At 44.5% G+C, this 15,161-nt stretch overlaps 2 protein-coding genes across 2 annotated transcripts in view; one reads left to right on the top strand and one right to left on the bottom strand.

Moving 5' to 3' along the window:
- Positions 1-15,161, top strand: part of CMTM7 (CKLF like MARVEL transmembrane domain containing 7) — a 57,123-nt gene that overhangs the window by 36,844 nt on the left and 5,118 nt on the right. The window contains exons 2-3 of the mRNA XM_059390782.1: positions 6,616-6,789; positions 13,584-13,682. Coding sequence (XP_059246765.1) covers positions 6,616-6,789; positions 13,584-13,682 — 273 coding nt within the window. The remainder of the gene's footprint in view (positions 1-6,615; positions 6,790-13,583; positions 13,683-15,161) is intronic.
- Positions 4,006-15,161, bottom strand: part of CMTM6 (CKLF like MARVEL transmembrane domain containing 6) — a 50,838-nt gene continuing 39,682 nt past the window's right edge. Inside the window, exons 4-5 of the mRNA XM_059390780.1 lie at positions 4,970-5,100; positions 4,006-4,214 (exon numbers count right to left, since the gene is read on the bottom strand). Of these exons, the coding sequence (XP_059246763.1) occupies positions 4,978-5,100 (123 nt within the window). The 3' untranslated portion in view covers positions 4,006-4,214; positions 4,970-4,977. The remainder of the gene's footprint in view (positions 4,215-4,969; positions 5,101-15,161) is intronic.

The raw sequence follows: 15,161 nt of genomic DNA, 5'->3' as shown, positions 1-15,161 counted from the left end.
GGAGGTGACCACCCCTGGCCCTGTCCTTCCACTTTCATTCCTAGACAAAGCCGCAGGGCCTCCCCTAGTAACAGCAGGAGCAAGAGGCAGAGGACGTTGCTCTTGTTCTTGAAATTCAGTCAGCCACAGCAGAGACCAGAAAATAGGGTCAGATACTGAAAGAAAAACGACGTAGAGAAACTGACTTGGAAACCAAACAAAAAATGGTTTCAGTTTGCTTCAGTATAAGCACCAAACCATCAAGGTTGCTCCCTAATAAATGTCAGTTGTGCTTCTCTGAACCTTTCTCATACGAGGATAGTTTGTGACACATTGAGTGTTCTATCTCAGTAGGCTAAGTGTGATCTGATGACCTTTGCCAGCGAAGGGCAGGGGTGACATGGGTGACATGATGCTTGCCTAGATTGCCATCCAGGCTCTGTGGTGGAAAATCGATTAGGGACAAGGGGAGCATGGCCTGGCCTGAATAACAAGTAGAGAATGTTCTGGCTCCATCAGGAACGAGGTGTCTGGAAACCTTTACACCCCATTCTCTGGGAGAGCCTGAATGCCAGAGCCCCCGGGGTAGTTAATGAGCCCATTCAGCCAACTTGGAAAGGTGTTTGAGAGTGCCTCCAAAAGTCATTCATTTTTTCTGCATGCCAGGCATTGTGCTAGGTTCCCAAGTGAAGTTTAATGAAAAAGCACAATTCTCTTCTCAAAGCACTTGAGGCCATTAAGGGAGGGAGACATGCTTTTGTGTGTTTTTTGGTTTTTGGGTTTTAGTGCAATAGAGTGTTGTGGAGGATGACAGGATGACCCCAGAAATCATTCATTCACCTGATGCTGAATTCAATACCTATCATGTTCAGGGCACTCTGCTGGGAGCAGAGTCCTTAGAGGAGTTGGGAGAAGGATAGTGAACAAGGTAACCAACAAGAAAATACACATTTAACCAACAAACAAGGAGATACAGTATCAATCACAAGGGTTCCATCAGAGCAAATACTGGGACCCTGAGGGGCAGCCCGTGAGGCACCCTGGGGGCCCAGTGTGTCTGCAGGTGAAATGTCAGACACAAAACCCAGAAGCTATAAAAAATGACACATGGATTTGACTGCATAAAAAACTTTAATTTCAGTAAAACAAAAAGACTAAAAATAAAGGCGATGGAAAGACTATATTTGCAATCTCTTTAATAGGAGATTAATCTGATTAATAGATTAATTAGAATATTTTCAAATCCATAATAAAAATATAAACAAGAGAAAAATAGGCTGAAAATACGAACAGGCAATTACCAATAAACTTACAAAAAGGTATTCAACCCACTAGTAATCAGGAAGATGAAGATTAAATAACAAGATACCATTTCCTTTTTTTGTAAATGCTGATAGTAACCTGTGTGGGGAAGCTCCTCTTTTTCTGGATTGCATTTTGGCAGCAAACATCAAAATCTTCAATGAGAATATGCTTTCAGTTAGTCATTTTGATGAAGTCTTAGAATTTAAGTGAGGTTCGGTGGGGTGAGGTCCGGAGCTGATGACCAAGAAAGAATTCTTGAGACATCTTTGGTGCAAAATGGTGGTTTATTAAGCATGGGGACAGGACCTGTGGGCAGGAAGAGCTGCTGCCTCCCGGTTGTGAGGAGTGGTCCATTATATACTTGTAACTTGGGAGGGGGTCAGGGGTAGCGTAAGTCTCTAAGGAATTTTGGAAGCAAGGTTTCCAGGACCTTGACGGGCTAGCTGTTGTTGGGAAAAGGTCATTTATTACCATCTAATAAAACCTTAGTCATGAGACCCTTCAGATATGTATCTCGGTGGGCCATATGCTTGGGGATGATTGCCAGCACATATCTTGGAGGGTTTAGAGATAAAGGAAGTTTCCAAAGGAATTTTTATATAAGTAGACCCACAGGGTCCTGGTTGGGGGTGGGGAGCGGTCAGGCTAGGATTTCCTTTTGCTCTTAGCAAAGTATTAAGGTGGAAGCAGATGAATCCCTGGAGGAATGTCACTCTGCCTGTTTTAAGGACTTGTCAGTGGGCTCTAGATAGTAAGGAAATGTAATAACTTTTCTTCTGCCTGTTTTCTACGTCAGTTTCACTTCGGAGAGCCTTTCAGAAATGTTCATACATACATAAAGAGGCATGTCCAAGGATATTCTTTTGCAGGGTTGTGTATATTAGTAAAAAACGGGGGATTAGACAAATACCCCTTAGCAAAAGGTTGTTTAAGGTAGCGGTTCTTTGCCTTCGACAACCTTTGCCAACATCTGAAGACATTTGTGGTTCTTGCACCTAGGGAAGGGCTCTGCCTCGTGGGTGGAGACCGGGATCCTGCTAACCATCCTCCCGGATAGCCGCCACCAAAAAGAACTACCCAACCCCACATGCCAGTAGTACTGAGGTTGAGAAACACTGGGTCAAATAAAGCCTCAGCCAACTGAAAGCAAAGGGTAAATCTGTACCATTAAAGATCTCCAAGTTGTGTCCTTAAAAAAAGGATGCGCTTTTTTTTTTAACAGCTTAGTGTATTTTTTTTTTAATAATCAAGAAAAGAAAATAGCAAATTTGAAAAACCGCTAAATAATCAGTTGTCCCTTGAGGCGGCCAGTTTCTTATGTGTCCTTCCGGAAATAGTCCCAGCCTGGACAAGCGTATTTGGTTTTTAATAAGCTGCAGGTCCTTTGCTGCATAGTCAGTCAGAACCCAGTACACTAATTAGAGGCCTGCTTGAGACCTCCATCTGAGGACCCCTGACATCATGTTCTTTGGATTATTCCCCCTCCCTTGTGCTTTTGATGGCATTTTTTATTCATGGATACAGAACAGAACTGTATGCTGGGGTATGGGGGGCGGGTGGGAAGGAGCCTGCACCTAGAGCCTGATATCGGTGAGAGAGACGGGGATCCAGAGGAAGTAAGCTGGGGAGGGTTCTCTTGCACGTGGGTGTTAATGAGGTTCCCCAAGGGCTGTTTGGCGGTGATGGCCAGCGGGGGCTTTAACGGTAAGGTGGGGGGAAATTTCTGCCCACCGCAGGGCAGAATTCAGAAGTTAGAAGCATATCAAATTCTTCTTCCTGCCTGCCCACGGCCAAGCGAAGTCATTTATGAGCCCGCCTGCATCTACAAATGCACTTTGCAATCACTGACTCACCCCATCTCTGACTTTTTGAACAAGACTGGCTTTCATCTCCTAGGCTTTTCCAGAAAAGCCTCATACAGTTGGGTCTGAGACCTTTTGATGCTGGCTTTCATCAGCTACTTTTCTTTCTCCTGCCTGTCTCCCTCACTGAAACATTATTCCAAGGTCAGGGCAAAAACCCCCATGAGAAGGTGGGGTTGGGTGACCTGCCTGCATCCATCCCGGGGTTCTTGAAATATAAGGTGTCTGGTGCCATCTTCAGTCAGATGCCGGAATGCTCAGTGGACCAGACTTGGCAGGTGCATGGGAAGATCAAACCTGCTTGAGGGAGTGTTTGAGGGCACAGACTGCAGGCTGCAGGTGGTTTCTTTCTTGAGGGACCCCCACCCAGGCTGAGAACCCAAACAAGCTGCCTGGCGCCTGGCTGGGGAGACCAGGATGTTTTAGTTGCAGAATTCTGGCGGAGGAACATTCCTCTGGTGATGTCACCCTGCCTCATCTGTGCAATTTAAGCCCACTGCTGCTTCCAAAAAAATCATCTCTTCCCGCTAGTAAGAACTCCGATAGAATGAAGTCAGAAACAACACAGTTTGGGGGTAAAGGGGGTGGTTTCAATGTGAGATGATTCCAGCGATTCTGAACAGTACCACAGCAGGGGTGTGAGACCCTGACTCTGGGTGAAGGGGACTCATAGCATTCCTTTTAAACCCCCGGACATGTGTGCTAGAGATTTTATTTGCAACTTTCATGGCAGTTTGATATAAAAGAACAAACCTTTATGAGGGGAGCTAGAGGGCCCCTAGGGAAACAAGTTAGTCCGTTGGATGGATCACATTTAAGTTACTCTGAACAGAACCACAAGTGCCTTCCATTCCACTGTGTTTTTTATTTGCTTTTCTAACTGAAAACAAGAGGTCTGAGGGGGCCCTGGTTACAGCGAGGGGGGCGTGGTAGGGGGAAGCCATACCCCAGGGCCTTTTCTCCACGATGGTTTGGCTTGCTCATTCTTCTGCACCTTTCTGGCTGCCCCCAGAGTATTGATCTAGATGACTCAGGGGTCTCCAGCATTTGCAGAGGTTACTTGCTGGCCTAGAAGAGTTCCGAAAAGTTGAGATGTCAGTTAAAAAAAAAAAAATTTTTTTTTTTTTTTTTTTAAGGTGCGCTGGCCAAGATGCTGGCCATTTAAAGTAGGAATGGGTGAATTATTGGACAAAAAGAAAGATTTAGTTGCATGCATTAGTGTATGCCATCTGTGGTCTAAATGAGATTTTCCAAAATTGGGATTCTTTGAAGAAGAGCAAGTGGTAGGTGGCTTTAGGCCAATCGAACTGAATTCTGGATGTCTTCCTTCAGGAGAATGTTTTCCAGGCGGATCTGAGATGGTTTTGTGGTAGAGCAGTAACATCCTTGCTGCTACAAGGTCCTCAGCCCTGGGAACTCAGAGGGGAAGACCTGCACAGACCCCCCTATTCACTGGGAAACTCCCACATCTCTGTGTCACCATGAGAAAGAGGTGACTGTCACAGATGAAGAGTTGTACAGATTAGTCTTTGCATTAAATTAGACACAAATTTGCTTCTCCCCCTAGGAATGGCCTTGCATAATCCTGAGTTCTCTGCATTTTAAGGTGGGCCCTGAAGGCCCCCCTTTCTGAGAGGGGTGTCAGCAGGAGGTGGGGAGACCCATAGACATGGGGACTGATGAGCAGCCCTGGTGATCACGCCCAGTGCTGGGTGAAGCAAACCTCCCCTTGGAGCTTTAAAACAACCTCAGGGCATGAATCATTATATTATATTAGCAAGCCTGGCTGGCTTGAGAGGAACCGAAAAAATGAAAATACTCACGTTGCTCATTAGCAACGGGGACTAGGCAAATGTCGAGGGTCCCTTTGTGTCAGAGTCCCTCCGGCAAGCAGAGCACTCCTCGCACCCGCCTTCATCTTCCACGAGACTCTCTTCTCGCCCTTGTGCCTGTTCTGAGGAGTTTACCAGAATGGATTAAGGGTCTTCAGAAAACAGAGTATGTTTCACACTAACCCTTTCAACCGGTATTAGCTCCATTGTATGATTCAATGCTTGTGATAGACTCACATTTTCTTTTTTTAAAGATTTTATCTTATTGAGAGAGGGAGAGTGAGAGAGAGAGAGAGCATGAGTAGGGTGAAGGTCAGAGGGAGAAGCAGACTCCCACTGAGCAGGAAGCTCGATGTGGGGTTTGATCCCAGGACTCTGGGATCATGACCTGAGCTGAAGGCAGATGCTTAGCCCACTGAGCCTCCTGGGCGCCCCGACATTCACATCTTCTACAGCAGGTTTCTGCTGGGCCACATTTGAGACCAGATGGTTCTTTGTTGTGGGGACTGTCCTATGCATTTGGGGGTGTGCAGTAGCATCCCTGGCATCTACCCACTAAATGCCCACAGAAACCTCCCATAGTGGTGACAACCAAATGAGGCACTGCCGAGTGTCCCATAGGACACAAAGTCTCTCTGTCGCACATCTTTGCTCACTGTTCTGTAGGAAAGCAGCAGTAAAAAATCAGCTTTATCCAAAATTAAGTGTACTTTTAAAATTGGTCCCAAGGTTTTTTATACATTTAACCCTGTGTGTGTTAGTGGTTTGTTCCCTACATGGGGTGAATGGGATTTTACTCTTTTTGAGCGGCCCTCACAAAAACTTAGAATCTTCTCTCTCCTCTTCCATTCTGCTCTCCCATGGCATTCATTTGTTGCTAATAATCTACCAGACCTCTTAATTCATTAATTTATTAATTCTGCCCAGTCATTCATTTGCAACAATATACTGGGTGAGCTCTCACCACATGCCCAGTGATGAGCAGGCAAGCCTTGAATAACCAGGATTCCTTTGTGTTTCATAACATGTCCTCCTTCCTCGGCTTGCGTGTGAGGAGGGCTTATATTCTTGGAAGGCAAAACTAGCTGACACGGAGGAACGGGTCCCTGGAGTCAGACAGACTTGGGTTTTGAATCCCACCTCCACCGCTGATGAGCTGGGTAGTCTTGGACTAATTACTGAACTGGTGTACCTCAGTTTCCCAAATATGAACATGGGGGTGATATCCTCTCCCTGGCAGATTTCTGTGAGGCCTCCAGGAGATCATGTACATCGGGCATCAGTAAATGGTAGCTTACCCTCCGCTAGCTGATAACTTGTGACATAGGAATCGCCACCTTTGTGGGTCAGAAACCGTCCAATATTGGCAACTTCCTACAGGTCCACCTAATAGGGAAATAAATGGAATGATTCTGCTTGGTTATTTTCCTGCGTTCCTGCCCTCTGTCTGATGCAAACATAATGCACTTCAGCCTTAAAAGCACGCGCTCTGGGAACTTGGCCCTCTCCGGCCTCACGGCTAGTTTGTCAGGAAATCACCAGAAGTGCAGCAGTTCCTCGGCGGGCTGCTGTTGCTGGTTCCGTGGGCGTCCGTCGTGGGCGGGCCTGTGTCTGACGTGTCTGTATCTCTGTCCCAGGTCACGCTGCTGATCGCCTTCATCTGCGTGAGGAGCTCTGTGTGGTACAGCTACAGTGCCTACAGCTACTTCCAAGTGGTCACCATCTGCAACTTGATAATGATCCTCGTCTTTTATCTGGTGCACCTGTTCCGCCTCTACCGCTTGCTCACGTGCATCAGCTGGCCCCTGTCGGTAAGGGGGTGGCCTGGCCCCATTCTGGGCTCCCAGAGGTCAGGTTAGGAGCTGGGGCCCTGAGAGCTGACAGAGTCTGTCCCATCCGCCCTTCCCCCACAGCCGCCAGCATCATCTCTTCCTGCAGCAGCCCTGAACTGCTCACCGTCTGGCAGGCAGCGTCTGGCAGGCATCGCTGCCCATGTCCCGCTGGTTTCTTCCAGGGACAAGAAGGCTGTGCATGCGCTTTCTCAAGGGACAGAAAAGGGGACATCTGTGTGCATGAGGTGGGAGGAGGAAGCTGATAAAGGCCATGAGTGGTCATACTGTTATGACAAGATTTTTCATTTAAATGGGACAGTAGAGTCCGAGGAAAGATTTCAGAAGTTTCCAGGATGTTTTTCTTCCCACTCTATTATTTATTTAAAATAGCCTGATAGACATGTAGTTCGCATGCCATCTGATTGCCCATTTAAAGTGTATAATTCAGCGGATTTTAGCATACTCCCAGAGTTGTGCAAGCATCACCACAGTCAATTTTAGAACATTTTCCTCGCCTCAGAAAGAAACCCCATCGCCTTTAGCCAACACTCCCACCTCTCAGCTTCTCCAGCCTGAAAGCAACCACTGATCTACTTTCTGTCTTGTGGATCTTCTTCTTCTAGGTATTTCCTGTAAGTGGAATCACATGTGTGCTCTTCTGTGACTGGCTTCTTACACTTAGCAGTGTAAGATAAGCATGGCTTATCTCTGTCATAGTGTAGGCCAGTACTTCGTTTGTTTCATAGCCAAGTCATAGTCCATTGGAAGGACAGACCATGTCTTGTTTATTCATTCATCATGGATGGACATTTGGGTCATTTCTACCTTTTGGCTGTTATGACTAACACTGATGTGAACATTCATGTTTACAAGTCTTTGGTGTGGACATGTTTTCATTTTGCTTGGGAGGATACCTGAGAGTAGAACTGTGGGACCCCATGCTAACTATGTCTCATCTTTGAAGAGCGGCTGGACTCTTTTCCACAGTGGCTAACCAGTTGACATTTCCATCGGCAGTGTATGAGGGTTCTAAGTGGCTCCACAGCCTTCTCAACACTCATTATTTTCTGACCTTCTGATTTTAGTCATGCTAGCGAATGTGGAGTGGTAGCTCATGGTTTTGATTTGTATTTCTCTAATGACTGTTGATGTCAGTCATCTTTTGAAGAGCTTCTTGGCCATTTGTGAATTTTCTTCAGAGACAAGTCTATACAGATCCTTTGGCTGGTTTTGGATTTGGTTGTCATTTTATTTCTTAATTCTCAGAGTCCTTTGTATATTTTAGTCCCTTATCAGATAAATGATTGGGAGACATTTTCTCCCATTCTGTTGGTTGTTTTTCATTTTCTTGATAGTGTCCGTTAAAGCACAAGTTTTTAATCTCGATGAGATCTAATGTAACCGCTTTTCTTTTTTTGGTATATAAAAAAGTGGGTATAAAATCTAAAAAACCATTGCCAAATCCAAGATCATGAAGGTGTGCCTCTATGTTTTCTTCTCATAGTTTGTTACATTTAGATATTCTGTCTGTTTTGAATTAATTTTCACGTCTAGTGTGAGAAAAGGATTCAACTTCATTCTTTTGGAGGTAAAAATTATCCAGTTGTCCCAGCGCCATCTGTTGGGAAGACTGTTCTTTCCCCATTCAATTGTCTTGGCATCCTTGCTGAAAATTAGTTGATCGTAAACACATGGATTTACATCTGGACTCTCGCTTTGATCTTACCCCACTGTCTCGATTGCTGTAGGTTTGTGGCCAGTTTTGAAATTAGGAATTGTGAATCTTCCATGTTTTTAGGATTGTTTTGGATTTTTGAAATTCCATATGAATTTTAGAATCAGCTTTTTAGTTTCTTTCTTTTTTTTTTTTAAGATTTTATTTATTTGACAGAGAGACAGGGAGAAAGGGAACATAAGCAGGGGGAGCGAGAGAGGGAGAAGCAGGCTTCCTGCTGAGCAGAGAGAGGGGATATAGGGCTGCATCCCAGGACCCTGAGATCATGACCTGAGCCGAAGGCAGAGACTTAACCTACTGAGCCAACCAGGTGCTCCAGCTTTTTAGTTTCTGCAAAGAAGTCAGTGTGATTCTAATACAAATCATTGAATCTATAGATTGATTTGATATTGCCATCTTAACAATATTAAGTCTTGTGACCTAGGACCATGGAATTTTTCCCCATTTATTTAGATATTTGATTTCTTTCAACAACGTTTTGTAGTTTTCAGAGTATAAATTTTGTGCTTTTTGGGGGAGGGGAGCTTAAATTTGTTCCTAGGTATCTTATTCTTTTTGATGATATTTCAAATGTAATTATTTTCTTCATTTCATTCTGGGATTGTTCATTGCAAGTGGGTAGAAATACAAGAGATTTTTGTATATTGATCTTATATCGTTAGCCTTGCTGAACTCATTTTAGATCTAACAGATTGTTAATGGATTCCTTAGGATTTTATATAAGATTATGCCATTTATGAATAGAGATAGTTTCATATTCCCTTCCAATCTGGATACCTTTTATTTTATTTTCTTGTCTTACTGCAAGAAATCAGATGAATACCAAAGTGGCAAGACCACACCATCGTTTCTTGTTCTTGATCTTAGGAGGAAAGCATTCCATCATAACATCGTTAAATGTGGTGTTATGGATTTTTGTAGGTGTCCTTTATCAGAGTGAAGAAGTTAACTTCCAGTCCTACTTTGTTGAATGTGTTTGTTTATTTATTTATTTAGTATTTTATTTATTTATTTATTTGACAGAGAAAGAGACGAAGAGAGAGGGAATACAAGCAGGGGGAGTAGGAGAGGGAGAAGAAGCAGGCTTCCCGCTGAGTAGTGAGCCCGATGTGGGGCTCTATCCCAGGACCCTGGGATCATGACCTGAGCCGAAGGCAGACGCTTAACTACTGAGCCACCCAGGCACCCCTGTTTTTATCATGAAAATGTTTTTATAATGAAAAGGTGTTAGATTTTATCAGATGCTTTTTCCTCATTGAAATAATCATTTGGGGGTTTTCCCCTTAATATTCTATTAATATGGTATGTTACGTTGATTTTCATATGTGGATCACACATTTGCATTCCTAGGATAAATTCTTTTTGGTCATGATTATATAATTCAGTTTATATGTAGCTATAGGATTTGGTTTGCTAGTGTATTGTTGAGGATTTTTATATTTGTATTCATAAGAGATACTGGTCTGTGGTTTTCTTGTGATGTCTTTGTCTGGTTTTGTTATCAGGATAATACTGGTCTCATAGAGTAATTTTGGATGTGTTACCATCTCTTATATTTTTTAGAAGAGTTTATGAAGAATTGGTATTAATTCTTCTTTAAATGCTTGGTAGAATTTTGCAGTGAAGGCATCTGAGCCTGGGTTTTTCCTGTGGGTAATTTATTATTATTATTAACTCAAACTTGACTTGTTATAGATCTGTTCAGATTGTTTCTTTCTGCCTGAGTCATTTTCAGTAGTCTGTCTTTACAGGAATATGCCTATTTCATCTAAGTTTTCTAATTGACTGGTATATAATGTTCATGGTATTCCTTTAAAATCCTTTTTACCGGGGCGCCTGGGTGGCTCAGTGGGTTAAGCCACTGCCTTCGGCTCAGGTCATGATCTCAGGGTCCTGGGATCGAGTTCCGCATCAGGCTCTCTGCTCAGCGGGGAGCCTGCTTCCCTCTCTCTCTCTGCCTGCCTCTCCATCTACTTTTGATTTCTCTCTGTCAAATAAATAAATAAAATCTTTAAAAAAAAAAATCCTTTTTACCTCTCTGTAAGATCCATAGTGATGTCCCCTCTTTCATTTGTGATTCTGGTCATTTGAATATGGTCATCTATTCTCTCTCTTTTTTTCCTTGATCAGTCTAGCTAAAGGTTTGGCTGTTTTGTAGATCAACAAAGATCATGTCAAAGAACCAGTGTTGGTGTCACTAGTTTTCCCTATTGTTCTTCTGTTCCCTATATCATAATTTCTGCTTCAGTCCTTTTTTTCCCCTTCTTGCTTTTAGGTTTAGTTTGCTCTTGTTTTTCCAGTGTCTTAAGGTGAAGATTAGGTTTTTAATTTGAAAACTTTCTTCCTTTTAAATGTAGGTATGCACAGCTATACATTTCTTTCTGAGCACTGCTTTAGTTGCATCCCATAATTTTTAGTATATTATGTCTTCCTCTTCATTCATCTCCAGGTACTTTCTAATTTCCCTTGTGATTCTGCATTTGATTGACCCAGTAGTTAGGAATGTGTTCATTTCTACGTATTCGTGGGCTTCCCAAAATTCTTTCTGCTCTTGCTTTCTAATTTCATTTTGTTGTAGTTGAATAACATACTTCATATTATTTTAATCCTTCTCATTTGTTGAGGTTTATGGTTTAGCATATAGTGTCTCCTGGAGAATATCTTAACATGCATTTGAGAAGAATGTATGTTCTGTTGTTGGGTAGAGTGTTTTATCGATGTCTGTTAGGTCTAGTTGTCTTACAGCATTGAGTCTTCTGTTTCCTTCTAGGTCTTCTCCCTCATTGTTCCACACATCATTGAAAGAGGGGTACTGAAGTCTCCAGCTGTTATTTTTGAATTACCTGTTCCTCCCTTCATTTTGCTGAGTTTTTGCTTCATGTATCTTGTTGCTTTGTTACTAGGTGAATACCTGTTTGTGATTGTTCGGTTTTCCTGATAGATTGCCGTTTTTGTCCTTGTAGAATATCCCTCTTTATCTCTGGTAACATTTTTGTTTTAAAATTTTTGCCTGATACTAGTAGAACGACTCCAGCTTTCTTTTGGTTGCTGTTTGAATGACCTTCCTTTTCCTTCTTTCTGCTTTCAGTCTATTTGTATCTTTGAGTATAAAGTGTTTCTCCAACAGACAGCATGTAGTTGGTTTTTAAAAAACAACAACAACAACAGCAACACCCAGTGTGAAGCCCATCGTGGGGCCCGAACTCATGACTGTGATATCGAGACCCAAGCTGAGACACTTAACTGAGTCACCCAGGCACCCCTGTTACCTTCTTAAAGAACCAATCTGACAACCTCCACTTCTTGATTGGATTGCTGAATTGTTCACATTCAATATTATTACCTACTGTGTTATTTTGAGAGACACTTCTTTTGTGCTCCAAAGTTATGAGGCCCCTTTCAAAGTTATGGCACCTTTCTGCTTCTTTTGAGAACAAAAGAATGATGATGAGGACTGGTGATAATGAAGCAGCTGGAGGAGAGATTCCCGCAGGAGAGAAAAGGGCTGGGGGCAGGAATGGGGGAGTATGTGTTGGAAGGTAAGCTCAGCCCCACATTTTTGATGGGATACTGTGGAGGCATTTTCGATTTAGCAGTCTCTCAAGTCAGTTTTCTCTACCCCGTGTCGTATTCCTTTCTTCGTTTGAGAATCTTGGAGGTAGGGAACTTCAGTTACTAATCTGCTCTTCAGTCAAAATCTCTGTGGTCTACCTTCTGAAAGTCCTTTCTAGTCACTAAAGGAGAAATAGGGGTCTTTGATTTTGCACAGCTTTCAGATGAGCTGCAGCTTAAAAGTGGAATGCTTTTCCAAATTTTTTTTTTTTAAAGATTTTATTTATTTATTTGACAGAGAGAAATCACAAGCAGATGGAGAGGCAGGCAGAGAGAGAGAGAGATAGAGGGAAGCAGGCTCCCCGCTGAGCAGAGAGCCCGATGCGGGCCTCGATCCCAGGACCCTGAGATCATGACCTGAGCCGAAGGCAGTGGCTTAACCCACTGAGCCACCCAGGCGCCCCACTTTTCCAAAATTTAATACGTGCCTGCCCTGGGCAGAACTTTGCGAAGAACTAATTTCTGGATCCTCATGGAAGACAACTAAAAATGAATATGCTCCAGATCCAGAGGGAGTCCTCTTGTGGCCCTAAGCCCCAGTTCTCCTCTGATCTGGTCTTTAATGGGGAGGAAGAAGGAAGAAGGTGGAAGCCTTACCCTGCTGCTGAATGACCAAGGTTCAGCCTCATCCATGGCCTGTGGGGATGCCGTTTTGAGCCCGGGGGGTGAATGGGGTGCAGATGGATGGAAGCAGAGGCGGAATCTGCCCAGCTAACACACTCCTCAGCAGTGTGGCCTGAGGGCAGATTTCTGGAGAACAGAGAAGAGAGAAGATGAAATGAGGACAAAGCGAGGAGGCTTATTAGGGGCCAGAAAGTCAGCTCTCCCCAGCCCCACAAGCACTTCACAGAAGGCCCCTGACCTCACTCCTAGCTCTGACTCTAAGTCTGAGGGGACCAGCTTCTTAAGTCCACACCTAAAACTGTTCCCAGCGCGGGCGGCACTCCAGGCAGCCAGCAAAGCCAGCATGTCGTTAGCCCAGACCTTTCTCTGAAGCAGGGAGAGGTACACACCTCTTGAAGGGGCTTTGCTTTTCAGAGCTGGCATTTTCCTTTAAACTCCATAGCCTGGGAGTTGTGAGAAGCTGTTTGCTTTCAGTAGCTTTGGCTGGAGGTCAGGGTACTGTCTACAGAGTGCTCTCAGGAGTGGAGCAGACCTTAGTGGATATCTCTCCTCACACGACAAGTGTCCTTTCTCTCTGTCATCTCTCTGGCTGCCTGCCCAGCTCCTTTTCTGTCTTGCGGGGCCTCATCGTGGCCAGCCTTCCGTGACTGCTCCCTGTGAGCTAACTGCTCCTGTCAGGATGCCATGAGGAGAAGAGGTGATATTACTCCCTCCCCTCTGTTCCTCTCTTCTGTGCCCAGTTGTCCCTGAGAGCCAGGAGTAGACCTCCCGACCCACTGCTTTGCTTTGTTTTTGTCCCCAGGAACTTCTGCACTATTTGATCGGTACCCTCCTCCTCCTGATCGCCTCCATTGTGGCAGCCTCTAAGAGTTACAGCCAGAGCGGGCTGGTAGCTGGAGCGGTAAGGATGGTCTCAGGGAACCTTCACGAATGAATTCACTTCTAGAGCATTTTCTTCCTGATGGGCAGTGAGGGGATTGTTTCCTGGGGACTTTCTTCCCCAGAAAAGTACTCATCAGAACCCACCTAGCTAACAGCAGCCTCGAAAGAGCTGGGCCCACAGCAAAGGGTCTCAGCAGATGGCTGGTCAGGGTTCCTGGCACACTCAAATGGCCCCAGTGGCCTGGCCCTCCCTCTGCCAGCCACTTCTTACATCAGGGGGCCATTCGGGTCATTTGTTGATGGCAGCCTCAGAGCTGTGCAAAGATCCCAAGGCCTCTTTGGGGCCCAGGGGAAGAGCACGTGTGATCCATCAGTGATACCTGCCATGAGTCCTAGCTTTGCTGGTCCTTACTTGTAACAGTATTCAGGTCAAGAAACAACACTCCTAGACCTTTCAGAGGTGAAAACTAATCCATCTGGTAGTCTGAATAGAAGCATAGAAATGTTCAAAAATACAGTAATGTGGGAGCATTATTTACCACACCGACGCAAATATATGTATGTATGTGTATATGTATTTATTTTTAAAAGGCTTATAGATTCCTGTTAGCTGATTTCTGATTCAGCTAATCCGTTACAGTTGGGTGGCCTGATTTGCCTCACTATTGAGCAGATTAAATTTTTTAAATGAGGTTTTTTTTTTAGAGAGGGAGGGAGAGAGAGCAGGTGCATGTGAAGGCAGGGGAGGCACAGAGGAAGAGAGAGAGAATCTTAAGCAGGCTCCATGTCGGCACGGGGCTCCCTCTCACAACTCTGAGGTCATGACCTGAGCCAGAATCAAGTCGGATGCTTAACTGACTGAGCCACCCAGGCACCTTTAATTTTTTAAATGAATTTTAAAAAAAGCTTTATGGGACAATCGCTCTTTCATTTACATGTTAGCAAAAGTCTCCAGACTTTGGGCTGGGAGTGGGTTAAATGCCTGGAATTCCACTCAGGGGTGGGGTCTGTCCTCCAAAGGTGGGCACAGGCAGCACATTGATAGAGGGGGCCACCAAGCCTCTGAACACTCATCGGCTTAAGTACCCCACACCCCCCAGTCCCCAATGAGAGGGGTGGGTACCACCCCAGCTTCCCACCCGCCCCAGGACAGGCAGGCAGCTGGGGGAGACACAGAGGAGACTGGTGCATGGGGAGTTTCCTGCTGGGTTTTATGATTCAGGTTGCCCCAACCGCATTTGTTAGCCCTGGAATCCCAGTAAGCCCAATTTATCATACACCATCTTAGTAAATAGGATAAAGCCTTGGCCATGGGGAAGCCAGAATAAATTAAAAGATACAGTCCTTGCTTATAAGAAAAGGGTCATCCAGTGTAGAGTCAAAGTCAAGGCCCATGAAACAATGAGCAAACAAGGCATGGTCATCCAGAAGAGCGTGATGTAGCGATATAGTAAACTGTTCAATTATGCAGTGCAGACAGTAGGAGCCTGGGATGGCA

Source organism: Mustela nigripes, chromosome 2 (assembly GCF_022355385.1).
Source record: "Mustela nigripes isolate SB6536 chromosome 2, MUSNIG.SB6536, whole genome shotgun sequence".
Lineage (NCBI taxonomy): Eukaryota > Metazoa > Chordata > Mammalia > Carnivora > Mustelidae > Mustela > Mustela nigripes.
The sequence above is the reverse complement of the archived record's forward strand: the minus strand, read 5'-3'. Positions and strand labels throughout refer to the sequence as shown.